This window comes from Fistularia commersonii, chromosome 12 (genome assembly GCF_037954325.1).
Source record: "Fistularia commersonii isolate RoL2024-O1a breed Wild chromosome 12, RoL_Fcom_v1.0, whole genome shotgun sequence".
NCBI lineage: Eukaryota > Metazoa > Chordata > Actinopteri > Syngnathiformes > Fistulariidae > Fistularia > Fistularia commersonii.
The window spans coordinates 12,239,997-12,254,998 of NC_141295.1; the positions used below are offsets into that span (position 1 = coordinate 12,239,997).

Here is a 15,002-nt window from a genome sequence, read left to right on the forward strand (position 1 = left end):
GTCTTAAAGTTCAGAAATTCAAGTCCAGTTGCAAGGATATGAAGATTTGGACAATAATTCACCATGACCTGGAAACTGACTGGGAACTTCCGCACCTCCTATTTACCCAGGTAACATGAGCATAAATGGGCCTTTAGAGAACAAATCTCTGCCGTCCTGTATTTGCACCGCCCGAAGGCAATTATTATACATTTACATGAGTCAATTCATGTAATTACAACAGCCAAAAATAAAATAAAATGGAATTTGTGTTTATGCATGATCCATACCTGATCTGGAGAGATGCTTCCCTCCTCTGCCACCATCGCCCTCAGGCAGGACAGGGATCCGAAGAGAGGCACGGCCAACCCCACCCGCAGATACCTCTGGCCCTTTGCGCTGAACACCAGGGTCACACACAGCGGCCTGCGGCACGAGGAGAAGTTAAAATGCACATTTACACATTCCCAACATGTCCCCTGACGATGGCGCAGCTTGTTTATCCGTATGTGGATGCGTCAGGCATCAGGCGTCACGCATCTCAACCAAAACCGAAAGAGAGAGATGAATGCATTAATGTGGACCTGAGGGACGCCATGCGCAACATAACTCATAATGTCAGCTCTCTTCAAGAGACGTATTGAAGCTTCGCCGGCTCTGAATGTATTCGACTTGGCAAACAATGAAACAGGAGTGAAATGCTGCGTCGAGCTTTTTAACTTCAGCGGGCTTATTTCCACCGTCGGCGGCGTTGCGCTAAATTAAAATGGTTTTTGCATAAACAACGTGATTTGTCTCAGTGTAGACGTCTGGAGACATTTCACCCCCGGAGTGTTTCTCTCTTGTGCTTTTGTGCAGACGAACCCTCCGAGAACGTTAATTTTTTTTTTTTTCCAAGGGACGCCGCTCCGTTCCGCAGAAACACACGACGCATTCGAGGCCCCGCGGCGAACGAGATTCGTTAGATCAATACGGGGAGGACGAATCGAACGTGATGATTATCTCAAAGTGTGGCGGGGAGGAGGGTCGAAGCGAGGCTACAGGGACAGATAGGAGAGAACTCAGCTGGTAAAGTGCTGGCGGCACCGACTGAGAGGCTGCTTTGTTTATGTTGTCGCTCTGAGACGTGAAGCGAAACCGGATGAGAGGTGCGCGGAGACACGCAAGTGGAAATGGAAATAAGAGACGGTCCCGTAACCAGGGTTCGAGCCGCCTCCCCCCGCTTGTTGCGAGGGTTGGGCTCGGGAGCCACAGCAGGGATTCCCGATTGTTTCATTTTTGTCGGAACACACAGGGTTTCCCAGAGTGAGCTACAGACACATCTGAAGTTTTTTTAAAGACATGGCTTGTAAGGAGTTGGTTTTTATCAAATGTAACAACAATCTGATGTGAATTATATATATCTTAAATCATTTTAATTGGATGTGGAACAATTCCCCTTCTGGTAAAAGCTGGAACCCTCCTGGCAGGGAAAGGATATGAAAATGGATTTCAGGATTTACACTGGAAAACGAACAAAAAAACCCAACAAATTCACATTATTGATAATAAGAATAATATAAAGGAATTACAAATCACATGAAAAATTTGAATGTTGTAAAGATTTAAAAAGAAGAGCATGTGGCAATTCTGAATGATCTTGGAAAAATAAAGATAAAAAAATATATATATACATATATATATATATATATATATATATATATATATAATTTTTAAGACTTTATTTGTTTTATGAAAATATAAATAAATAAAAAATAGATGTGACAGCATAATAAATAAAGTAAAAAAAAAAAGAAATGCAGACAGTTTCTGCAGAAGAAGAAGACCACTTGAAGTCCTTGTCTACTCATGAATAGATTCCTGAATTTGCTGTGACTTGCTTCACACCAAGAAGGTTTCTGGTTCGATTCCAAACGGGGGGCCTTCCTGTGTGGCGTCTTCACGTTTTCCCTGAGTCTGCAAGAGTTTACTAGGACAGTCCCAAAACACCCAATCAGTTCACTGCATGCTTCAAAGAATAAATGAATGTGTATAAATATCTGTAATAAATGTATTTACTATCTTCCACATACTCAAGAAAGCAGATTCTGCAAGCGAACCGCAGGCAAGCTACTGCCGCTTTCTGAATCACTGGTGGCGACGGCTCCAAAGACGATTAAATGCATTTTTAAAAAAATCAATAAGACTGAAATACGCTGGGCCTTCAGTTAGAATCAAATAAAAGTTTCACTGATAACAGGAGCGGCAACGAGATCTCCCTGTCGAGGGATTAATAAGGGCTTATCTTACGCTCTCTCATCAGCTTATGTATCACCCTCAACCAAATGAATGCGTGATCAACGGAATTTCACGCATTTGCACATGAGATGTACATTCCTACAGAGACGTGAATATTAAAAACATGAAACTGTAAGGTAAAATGAACAGATTAAGAATTATTCATATCACAATACTGTTGCGACTTATTCATATCCCAGCTGTCATTGGGCAGGAAACAACAAAACTGTCATGGCCGTGCCAATTCCCAAGAAATTTAGGGTTTGCATGTTTTCCAGAGGAAAACTGAAGAACCAGGAGGAGAACCAGGGACCTTCTTACGGTGAGGCGAACATGCTAACAGCCGTGTCACTTCAGAGTAATACATGCAAGAGAAATATAAAAAAATATATAGCTGCAAAAGTGCATAAATATGTAATTATGCGATGAATACCATCGGGAATTAATTTAAAATGCTAAATAAATAACTCTACAGACAGGCCTTATGGAAAAAAAATCTTAAATCTACTTGAAACGAGATAAGAGCTTTATAAAATAGAGAAAAAGTGTGTTCCCCGCTGTTCCAGAAAGCGCCCCGCTGACGAGCGCCGTGAAAAGGATTTCCTCCTTTTTTTGTCCACAACCGTCTCGGAGAGATGAACTGGAGAGGGAGCGGCATCCGGACACAACGGCATTATCTGCAGCCACTGGGCCCTGGAGCCGTGCAGCGCCCGCAATGGGGGGCTCCGACTTATCAGGCATGCTGTTAGAATGCCACGTGATCACGTGTGTGTTCGGTGTGTGTGTGACGGGTCCGTGTGGGTCCTGCACAGTGTCCACGCTGGACTTGAATGGTTTTTCCCTCTTGTGTTAGGTCACGTGGGGACAGACCACACACACACACACACAAACAGTCTGTGTGTTCATGAGCATCTGCATGAGAATTTGATACCAATCCATTGCTCTCCACTGATACCAATCAATGGAGAGCAATATCAATAAATGTCAAGTATAATTATACGAAAATTATACTTGACATACTTCACATGATTGACATTTACTTCCATATAAGGTATAAGGGAATTATTTATTTTTTTATTTCTCTTTGTTTATTATTATATTCCTAATTTGATTAGAATTTCTGTACTTTCTGTATTTATTACATTTTAAGTGCATAAACATCTTCAGACGTGAAGAAATTAAATATTCAAATTTCAGATTTTGACGAGAATTAACATTAAAAATTATCATAGTATTTCAGATACAAATGAGAAAAAAACAGAAAAATTGGAACATCTAAAATATGTAGAAAAATGTAAAAAAGTGTAGAAAAGTGTAAAAAACATATAGAAAAGTGACTTGGAAAGTGAGAAAAATTTTGAAAATAATAACACTAAAAACAATACAAATAATAATAATAATCATAAAACTAAAATCTTAAATCCAAAATTGGACAGATAAGACCCTAAACATGTAAATACAAGAGATCAAATCAGTGATGAAGAATTATATTTAAATGCTGACAGATCCAGCACAAGATTTGTTTTACCTGATCAAATTTGGTGCAAAAAATTCATAAAATTAATAAAATCAATGAAAATATTATCTTTGGATCTGGTCCAAGTGTCAATTCCGCTTAGACTCCCTCATTTCCACATTTCCGTCCTCGTGAACTGTTGCCTTGCACAGCAGCTCTGCCTCCATCGGAGTGTGTGAGTGTGTGTGAATGCAGATCCAGTGGAAGGTGCATTGAAACCACCAGGTGTGAAAGCGCTTTTATGAGTTGAGCTGTCACTGGTTACCTGGTCTGCCGCAGCGGGATGGGCAGGGAGATACACAGGAACGGGTCAAAGGTGTTGCTCTGTTTAAGGCAATGAGGGCACGTCAAAGACGACCTGAGAAAGAGAGAGCGGGAGATTTAACTTCGTAATTTCTTATGAAAAAGATCCCAGCAGATTGCATTCCCACATTTCAATTATGCAACATTATACCATCCCTCAGCCCCCACCCTCCACAACATCATTTTTCCATTATTATCCCTCCCCGATCCATTTTCAGTCCATTTTAGCATCGGTCTGCCGAATTCGCAAAACTCATACACTAAATATTTCAGACAGCGGCCATTTAGAAGAAAGAAAAAAAGAACAGACCAATGCTATTTTAAACTGACACCTTGACCTTGTACAAAATACTGACGAGTGGAGTGTATTCTGAACTAGGGCAGAAAATTAGCCAAACTCGAATGTAGACCAAGTTTGGCCTTCCGGTCGAGCTGAAGACGGACACGCAAGCGAGAGGCGGGAGAATGAGAACGGTCAAGCCAGGGCGTCAGGTTTAATTCCCAGCTCCTCTTGTCTGCGTGCTGAAGAGTCCAAGAGCAAGACACTGAGCTGAGTTGTTCCCGATGGTCTAGTTAGAGGCTCTGTCCCCATCGGTGTGTTTGTGTATGCGATTGTTTGTGAACAGGTGAATGCTATCTAATGAAAAAGCTGTGAAAGTGCATGAGCAGATTTCGACAGAAGGCAAGAGTAGCAGTATTGTTATTTCTTATTAATTCATTCATTCATTATCTATACACACAGAATGGTACTCTGTCGGAATTGAACTTGCTGTGAGGCTGAAGTGCTAACCACCTTGCCGCCGTGCTAACCACTGTTATCGTCATTAATTATACACAGTAGGACCACAGCTTACCAATTTAATTTATTCTTCCACTCAGTTCGCAAACCAAAATTATTTTTTTCCATTGAAATCAATGTAAATCCCGTTGTACATTCTTGAGCTCCCAGCTAATTTTTTTATGGGTTTATTTCTGGCAAAAACACAAAAAGGGATTAAGGATAACTTTAATTATTATTATTGTGTTTCTGGTGTTCTTTGTCTTCTTACCAGTGCTTGTGCTTGGCGTTTCTTTTGCTAAATTTAGCCAAAGTAAAGCCGTCTCTTTTATAAGATCTTTGCTAATGCTATCTCCAGCAAGATGTCTTTCACTAATCCAAACTAACAATAACTGTTTTACTTCTTCTAAGACTTGAGACCTTTGCTTTGTTAGCATAGTCGTCACATTAGCCGTTCGTAGCGCATCTTTGTCTTCAGAATCTTACAGATGGTTGACTCAGCCATGTCACTGGCGACATCTGTAACACGAACACTCGATCATTTTCTTCTTCAGATCGACTGTAATTCTTAATTTCTTCTTCACACCACAAGAACAAGCACTTTTCTGGGAGCCATAATGAGGGCTAACTTATTGAAATAAGCACAGAAAGCATTATAACAGAAGAATACAACAATGCACGATGCAAACAATGGGGAGTAGCAATCACAATTGCCGCTACGTACGACGCCGCGATGTGGAAAAGCCGGCGAGTTTGTTTGTTGGGGTGTTCGTGCATCAAGGCCTTGTTCGCAGGTCCATTCAAAATTTGATCGAAAACTGTTCATAGAACTGTTTGTTTGTGATTAGGTGCATTCATAAGCCGAGGTTCGATTGCAGCTTTTATTTATAATTCCTTTGTCGTTCTCGTTTTTATATTCTCGGTCACTCCGTTCTTCCATACTGTCCTCCTCGTGTCCTCTGGTTTCACCAGTGAGTTATTTTCCCCGTCCGTCTGCTCTCTGCAGCTGGTCTTTGCGCAGTTATTTCAAAAGTGATTCGAGGTCCGTCGCCAGGATCAGTGGCGGCTCGACTGCCTGTTGTGTCACAACCCCCAGATCACTTGTCAGTTTATTCATCCTCTTGTTTTTAAAGTAAACATCAGGCACTTAAATCATGCCTGATCCATTTTGATGTGTGATGGGATGTTTTCCAACCAGAAATGATGCTTTGAAGCCTTAAAATCAATCACAGGGTAAGAGCGAAATAGACCGGCTGCCAATTTGACAATTAGTTTTCCTGTCACGGAAAACCACAATTCTGTTTGAGATGATTGAATTTTATTTTGGTGTTGTTATTGCTTTTAAGGCCAGTGGAAATGGGAGGACACTCAAATTACTTTGATGAGCGTCGACTTATGACGACGATACAGAATCGAGACAGGTGCTCACTGGATGCAAAGAAAACCCAAACACCTGTATTTATTACCCCAAAAAGCCATGCACGTCATCTCCCTGCGGAAGTAAACTACATTCAATGCATTTTTGGGGAAAGTCAAGTGAATGTATGGGAGTACATGTCGCTTAGCTTATGTAGCCTATGTGGTTCTTTCTATGAATGAATATATTTACCTTTGGGTCCGCCAAGTAACAATATTAGGACAGTTGCTCAAGACCTGACCAAGAAGTTCACTTTTGAAGTGTTTGCTCGGTTTGACAAACAACTGATCGTCGTAACTGTTTTCCCAGAGGGGAGCACAGAGACCAGACAGATTTGGTCGATCGCTGTCGGCTTTCAAAAGAAAACACACAATCACACAGGGATCGTACGCCGATCAGCCATCAGGATCAGCCTTTGACACCAATAGACCTCAGGACGATAGATAGTGATAGTTAAAGATAGTGGCAAGAGATCCTTAAAATCCTCTAAGTGGTGAAGTGGCTCCACAATGGATTGGACTTTTTGGTTTAGCACCTCACATCAGATTGGTTTGGCATCTCCTGAACCACGGGCACGGTGCACTATCAAGCAGTCTTCCTGCCTCTTGTGACTCCACAGGTTTCCTTCAGGTTCTCCAGTTTCCTTTTGGCGACTCCAAATTTGTAAATGAACGAGTGAATTGTTATATGTCCCTATATGACGTGCGAACGACAGCGAATGGTCATGTGTCCGTGTAATGTGGTTCGATTCAGGGTGAACCCCGCTTCTCGTCAAATGACAGCTCGGATAACCCCGCCCCCACCCCCGTGACCCCGAGAGCAGGATAAGCAGAAAAAATAATGAATGGATGAATCTGAAAGTTGCAGCAAAAAAATACAATCAGCGGCTTTAGAATCACTTAAAATTCCAGAATGCGCACAAGATGAATACTTGATGGAGACCTCCTGGCAGGATAACACTGCCCCGCATCTGAAACAGCTTGCACAAGCATATAAACTGATAAAAAAAAATAACAATCAAGTGACAGAAACAGAAATGAAAGCAGGGATTTAGGATGAAATAAATAAAAACAGTGTCCTTTTTGGAGTTTTCATAGAAGATGCAGATCCATGATATGACATCTCACAGAGAAGTGAGAAAAACAATGTTATTCTACAATTGCAACTGTAGGGACCCCCATGTGGATTTTCCCCACACATGATATTGTGTACATATGCTATATACTGTTTACTACACACTACATTATACTAAATTATATCATACAGAGAATATTACATATATCATATATATATGGCCATTGTACTATATATGTATGGACATTATAAATGAGCAGACAATGTGAAATGTCTAGCTGATCTTCAAAGTCCAATACGCATTCATTCATTCATTCATTTATTCATAATTTCATATAGAGACATACAACCCTTCACTCTCTCATTCCCATGCCTGGGAAATTTAGGGCCTCCAATGAACCTGGTGACGTTTTTTGGACCGTGGGACAAAACCAGGGAATCGAACCACGCTAGACCCTCTTGCTGAGAGGCAAAAGCTGTAAACTAGAGCAACTGCCCTGCTAATCTGCAACTGGACATTGAATATCTTCTAGTCAAGAGCCGATCATATAAAATCAATGGCATATTTTATATTTTACACTTTCATTCGCCTTTCATTTTCATGCATTTGAGTGAGTGAGTGTGTGTGTGTGTGTGTGTGTGTGTGTGTGTGCGACAGTGGGTGTAAATATTTGTGGATGGACAGTCAAGAGAGAGTTCAAAGCTTAAATCTCGGCCTCCGCCTGCATAGGATCGCAGGTTTTAATATGTGACGGGACTCTATAGTTCATCGCACCTCCTATTCTGTCCCTTCTGGCCGCTGAAGCCCGTCTGAAACGGCTGGGGAAGAAAATAAAAAGGAAAAGTACAGAACGTGCACATGCACTGGATATAAAACAACAGGCTTCAAAATGAAAACGTCCGAGCTCTCAGCGTTCCACCCTGTGTTCGCTGGCTCTGGTTACAGGCTTGCTAATGAGGTTGCTTTGTACCCCACGGAGCCTTAGGCCACGTTTATTGTGCTCATTCAAAGCGTTCCCTGAGTTCTCGGCGTGCGGCTGCAAGAAACACACTCCGAGTCGACCAAACAACTTTGCTAAGAAACGCCGGTGGAGGAGACGGACCCGTTTGAGTCTGGCTGAGTGTGTTGGATAAGCATGCCTGATGAAAGATTAATGTAGCGTGTGTGTGTGTGTGTGTGTGTGTGTGAAGTGAGTGCAAACCAGCTGTGTATATCGTGTTCACTCCGCAAATATGCATAAACAGCTCCCTTGTCTTAAGAATTGAGCCCCTCTGTGTCCGGAGGGCTCAAGCAGATTTTCTGTCAGCGCCGATCAGAGTCTGTCCTGACAAAGGGCCGGTCGTATAAACATCTCACCGGGATGTTTGATAATCCAGATTGCATGTGGAGACCTGAAGACCTGAAGACCTGAGTCTGGCCTGCAGATTGTTTGCTTTCCATTTTTTTTTTCATCCATGATCACTGTTAAGCAGTTAACATATGTTGGCTTCTTAAGTTTTTTTTTTGTCATTCCTTGACCAGGCGCATCCTTGTCCCGAAACATCCCTTCCCACCTAACAGCCGGAGCAGATTCATTCTCATTCATTCATTGATTCATTATCTATACCGCTATCCTGGGGCTGCAGCCTATACCTGCTGCCTCGCTCTCTCCGGCAAGAGGCAGGGTTCACCCTGGACCCATTACCAGTCCATCATATATAGAGAAATACAAGCATTCACCCGCTCATTCACTGTCAAATAGTAACATACAGCTGTTCACTCCCTCATTCATATGCTTTATAGAGATATACTGGCAATCATTCTCAATTACTGTGACATGGTGACAGGCAACCATTAACCCTCACATTCACACACATCATATAGACATTCATTTTTAAATTCACCTGTAATTTTAGAGATATGCAAGCATTCACTCTCTCAGTCACTGTCAAACAGTGACATGTAACTGTTCAATCTCTCATTCACATGTTATATGGACATACAAGTATTCACTCTCAATTATTGTCATATAGTGACATGCAACCATCCACTGTCTCATTACCACATCATTTAGAGACATCGCTCATTCCCCAACCCCTGGTAGCCGGACCAGTACTGGTCCGCAAAAAAAAAAAACCTTCCAGATCTTATTTTGAAAAACCGGCTTCGCCTTTCTTCCGCACTTAATATTGTAATTGCCTAATATAAAGTGTGATCGTTGTATTCACATTAAATACTGTGAACTGACAAAAGTTTATTAAATTAGTCAGTCATACAGTAACATGCAACCATTCACCCTCTCATTCAAACATCATATGGAGACCTTCATTTTCTCATTCACTGCTATATAGTGGCATTCAACCATTCACATCATACAGAGACAAATAAGCATTCACTCTCTCATTCACACATCATGTAGAGACATGCAACCATTCGCTCCGTCATTCACAGTCATATAGTGGCATGCAGCAGTTCACCCTCTCATTCACAAGTCCCAGTACTTTAGGGGTTAGTTTTGTTTTTTATTACAAAATGAAAAAAAAAATGGAATCCGCTATCACAACACTCTCTGGCAAGCACTCACTTCAAAAGCGGGTAGAGGGACTGATATTAGAGATACAGAGAATAGTGAGCTTCAAGGAAACTGTGGGGGGAAAGGGGTGGGGGGTGGTATCAAAGTAAGGAAGGTCATCGCGTGGTCGTATTTTCAGCATCCACTCGGCCGGCGGGCGCGGAGTGACCAGAGAGATGCCTCGGAGAGGTCAGAACAAATCTTGGTGCATCTTTTGGAAGGGGAGGGCCAGTCCCAGCAGGCCAGCTTTGAAGATGAGAGGAAAATTAAAAATATATGATTGTTGGTGAATCTGAGAGGGAGCGTTTTAATCTGGGGAAAAAAAAAAGTCTGCTTAATAATGTGGAAGGCAAAACCGGGCAGCCCGTCGTCTCAAAAAGTCTACTTGGCAGCTGCGATTCGGTTTTGTAGAGCGGGTGTCACTCCGATCGGAGGGTTGGTGGTTTAAATCCCGGCGAGACGCTGAACCCCGCGGGTTTCAGCTCTGCCACAATTGGTGTGTGAATGGATGAATGCGATCTAGTGTGAAGGCGCTCCACAAGCGGAGACCATTTACCATAATGTGGTCATTATCACTGCTTATCAGATGACGAGAGATTCATCTCGCACGAGAGCGGCATCGGTGCACTCAGTAATAGAGATGAAACACAAGCAGAAAATCTTGGAACAAATGTCCGACTGAGCCTTGCGTGTTCTATGAAAAACACGGCGAAAAAAAGGACCTAAGATCACATTTTCAATTTTGGTAGCTGAAAACGATGGCTTTAGATGGTTCTGATCATCCTCGGGGGTCATTTCGGCCGGGAATGAATTATCAGGGCAAACCTCTCATGATAAGCCGATGCTCTCACAATCGAGACAGATTTGTGATTTCACTGACCTCGGTGGACCTCCTCACCCGTTCAATTAGGCAAACGGATTTAGAAATTCAAAACATAGAGCACACATGGAAGCTTGGACCTGATTTTGTGGGTCCACCTGAGAAACACGATGAATGCACCACATTAGTGGATGATGATGGAAGGATACATACATGACGGTGATAAGAGTCTCCTTTCAGCTTTTCCCTTCAGGGGTACCTCCTCCATCTAACCCTATTCTCTGTATCTTCCTCTCTCACACCAACTACCTTCATATCCTCACTCACAACATCCATAAATCTTCTCTTTGGTCTTCCTCTAGACCAATTCCAGCATCCGTCTACCAATATATTCACTATCCCTCCTCTGTACATGACCCAACCATCTCAGTCTGGCTTCTCTGACCTTCTCTCTAAAACATCTAACACGCGCTGTCCCTCTGATAGACTCATTCCTAACCGTATCCATCCTCATCACTCCCACTCTTCATTTCTGCAACCTTTAGCTCTGCCTCCTGTCTTTTCGTCATTGTTACTGTTTCTAGGCCATATATCATCGCTGGTCTCACCAATGAGTTGTGATAGTAATATATTAATATTGCCCGATGGTGCATTCGAATTAAAGTTTGAATGAGTGAGTGAATGGTTGCGTATCTAGAGACTTGGTCCAAAGTGAACCCTGCTTTTCGCCCAGTGATAGCTGGGATAGACTCCTGCATCACCCGCGACCACAAGTGCAGGACAAGCAGTATAGATAATGAATGAATGAATGAATGAATGAATGAATGAATGAAATGCGCTGTTCTGGTCAAATTTAAAGCTCCAGTATACCTGTGAAGCTGAAAAGTTGCAGGGACTATTTGTTTAATTAACCGCATCCAAAGGGGTTTCCAAAAAAATGACTTTCTTACTTTGCTGGACAAAGCCGGGGGGTTTCTACACGTCGACCCCGGACGTTAAAAATAGATGCAACAGACAAAGAGTGACAGACGGAGGGGGAGGAAAGGAGAAGAGGAAGAGGAAGGCTTTGACAAAAACTCATTTCAAAAACCACAGCGCATGTATGGTGACGAGAACGCTGACCGCGAGACGACGGGTCCCTAATCGCAAGCATTTATTCAGATCGGGCAACTCCGCCGAGGAGCATCTCCTGGAGATATAAAAAGAACCCGACGGGGAGGAAGGAGGAATGGGAGGGGGGGCAACCAATTAAAAGAGCCGCGGTGAAGCCGAGGCCAGAGAGACATGGGGTGCGATGGAGAGAGTCGTGAAAAACGAAAAAAAAAACAAAGCAAAAATACAAACCTTGCGGGATGGCGAGGAAGTGACTGATCTTTTGTGGAGAATCAAATAGAAACGGAATTTACATGAAGTGGCGCAGGGATGAGACTGACCATTCAGCCAATGGAAAGTCCCCCAGAACCATCCGGGCTAATGAGAGGAGAAGACACACTCATGCAAAGTTGCGATTTTGAATGCAGACGGCTGATGAGACCAATACACCAATACACTCATCTCAGATGAGTTCTGGGACATTCACACTCATCAGTGTACACAAAAAGAGAGATTGGGTGTCAGGGGAGGCAGCTGAGGCTCTGCCTCACCTGTCATCATAAAAAATAAAAAAAAACTATGAATGATAACAAAAAATAATTTAAATATATGTCCACTGATCTGTGCTATACTTATAAGTACCAATCATTTTTAACATTTTCTAAGCAAAAAATAAATAAATTTACACTTGAATTTACACATTCTCCAATCTAATACAGGGCAGCAGTGAACCGAGCCTGACCGTTGCAGTTCATTTCTGTTCCTCAGCATATCGCCAATATGATGTTTGTAGAAAAATGTATTGTATAATTATATTCACCAAAACCTCCTTCAGGCTGTGATGTGTTTGATATAAGTGTGTGACAGAATTACTCTTGCTGATCGGACAACAAACTGCAGAGAAATCTCGGGAGGTGAGGCAGGCAGTACTGTGCTGCACCTGAAGAGGGCGCACTTGAGCTGACAGGTGCTTGTATCTGCGGCCCTTCTTTTAGCCATATAGAGTAAAGAGTCATAAATGAATAATCAAAATAACAAAATAAGATAAATGTAATAACATGGAATAAAATATGGAGGGCCTTAACAAAAAATATCCAAGCTTGTTGTGGAGAAGGTGCATGGACTTAATTTACAAATGATGGCAGGACCCAATGTTCCCTCGAAGATGCGCAACTGCGCAATTGCGCAATGCTCGCGCACTCTCAGCGCACAAGAAAACCTATCCAGCACAGTGAGGGTACTGCTAATGAATTAGATAGATAGCATTTTTTGCTATATCATTTTGCTGTGTGACTCTATGAGTGACAGGTGTCCAGCCAATCATACGATACAATGCAATTACACTACGCAGCCAATCATGGCATTGACAGTACTTGCGCACGTGCTCTGCCCATACACGCATAACAATAATAACAGTGTGGCGGAGTTAAGTGACGCCACTCACCAAACCATAGTAAAAAAAAAAATGCGGTTCTTTTCATGGCTGTCGGACTATGTGCAAATAGAAGAACAAACGATGAAACTGGGTGAGATATGTATTATTTTTCAAGTGGGCAAGGTCTGCTTTGCAAAACATGCAGCGGAGCTAAAGTAGTAAGTGAGTTTTCCGATAGAAAATATGGCATAATGGAAGCTATGATCCTAGGTGTGATACTGATGTGTGGCCTCAGCGTGCACACCTAATGTTGCTCACAGTGGTCCTCAGTGTGCTCAGCGTGGCTGTCTGTATGCCCAGACATACGAAAAATTAGAGGGAACATTGGCAGAACCAGAAAATGATTTTTGTGAAGTTTTATGAAGAAAACAAGACTAAGTAAATATAATCAAGTATTCCAAAATGAAAATTTGAACTGAAGTGAACTTTTCTCTTGAAGTTGATTAAAGCACTAGAATATAGGGTTAAAAAACAAAATTAAGTTCATATGAGTTCCTATGGAACCCTAAAAAGACCCTGCTGAGATGGTTCTAAGAAGTGGGGTCCCGGGTTCCTATGCTGTCTGAATGCACGGAGAAACAGCCTCTTTCCTGAAAAGGCTCTAAGAACTACAAGAAAGTCCCATATAGCAAAAGGGAATCATTTCTTTTCAAAATCATGTGAATGCACTTGAATTAAAGTTGTTTGAAATGTATTTTATGTGAGATCATTTTTCCAAAAGAGACATTTGGAGGCATAAACACACAAACACACCCACATGGACACACACACACACACACACACACGCGCACACACACACACACACACATACACACACACACACACACATACAGAGCATACAGAGAACAGACCTCATCTGTTATCAGGAATGCAGGTCACCAACCTCTCCTTGCTCTGGAACCCACATTGGACCCTATCTATGATTAAAATTATATTTCAGGAGTAAGAAATGTCTCATTAAGCTCCCAGCAGTTAAAATGACTTATAATATTCATTCAGCTGTAGCAATATTTAGGTTCATGTTTTTTTTTTTTGATTATCTGAGCAGATAATGAAGATGACAAACTCATGGTCATGATTTGAAATAAGTCACGGAACAAATATGAGATTCGGGTCGACGCCTTCTCTTTGAAACAAAGACATTTGCATATTCATGACGGTGTTGGGAGGGAAATATTCTCAGCCTCAAATCTCCACCTTCCTCTGTCTGCCTACCTGCAGCTTATTTGTCATTGGGTATTATTAACTTGCTTAAAATTCAGTTGTAGTTATAGAATTTGCGCTAACTTGCTGCGAACAGGCTTCATATCCTCGGCATGCTCATTAAACCTCACCCCCATGAGCCCCTTCCGCACTGTAGGAACTTTTTGTAGTTTCTGGAACTTTTTTAGGAACTAGGCCATTTCTCCATGCATTCGGACAGCAGAGGAACCAGGGACTTCAGTTCCTCGAATGTTTTAGCTCCTTCTCCCAACAGGGTCTTTTTATGGTTCCAGAGGAACTGATATAGGTGCTTGGTGATTGGTGGCGGTCAAAAGACACGCCCATTACGACATACTTCTTGCGGCCAGTGGTGCAGCATATTCAAAATCTGTTGCGGTGACTGGTTGGCTGTTTTCTTCCGACAAAATGGCCCAAACCAGCAAAAAGCGTAGGGAGGTCCAAACTCTCGGCCTACTACGCCTCAGAGAGGCTTCCAGGGCTCACAAAGGAACATCAATTGGCCAAATATAGGTACAGTCACACCTAAATTAACAAC

At 42.2% G+C, this 15,002-nt stretch overlaps 1 protein-coding gene across 1 annotated transcript in view; it reads right to left on the reverse strand.

The window, feature by feature from the left end:
- The window catches only part of usp43a (ubiquitin specific peptidase 43a), a 108,601-nt gene that overhangs the window by 44,222 nt on the left and 49,377 nt on the right, over positions 1–15,002 (reverse strand). The window contains exons 4-5 of the mRNA XM_086157150.1: positions 4,038–4,130; positions 270–405 (exon numbers count right to left, since the gene is read on the reverse strand). Of these exons, the coding sequence (XP_086013276.1) occupies positions 270–405; positions 4,038–4,130 (229 nt within the window). The remainder of the gene's footprint in view (positions 1–269; positions 406–4,037; positions 4,131–15,002) is intronic.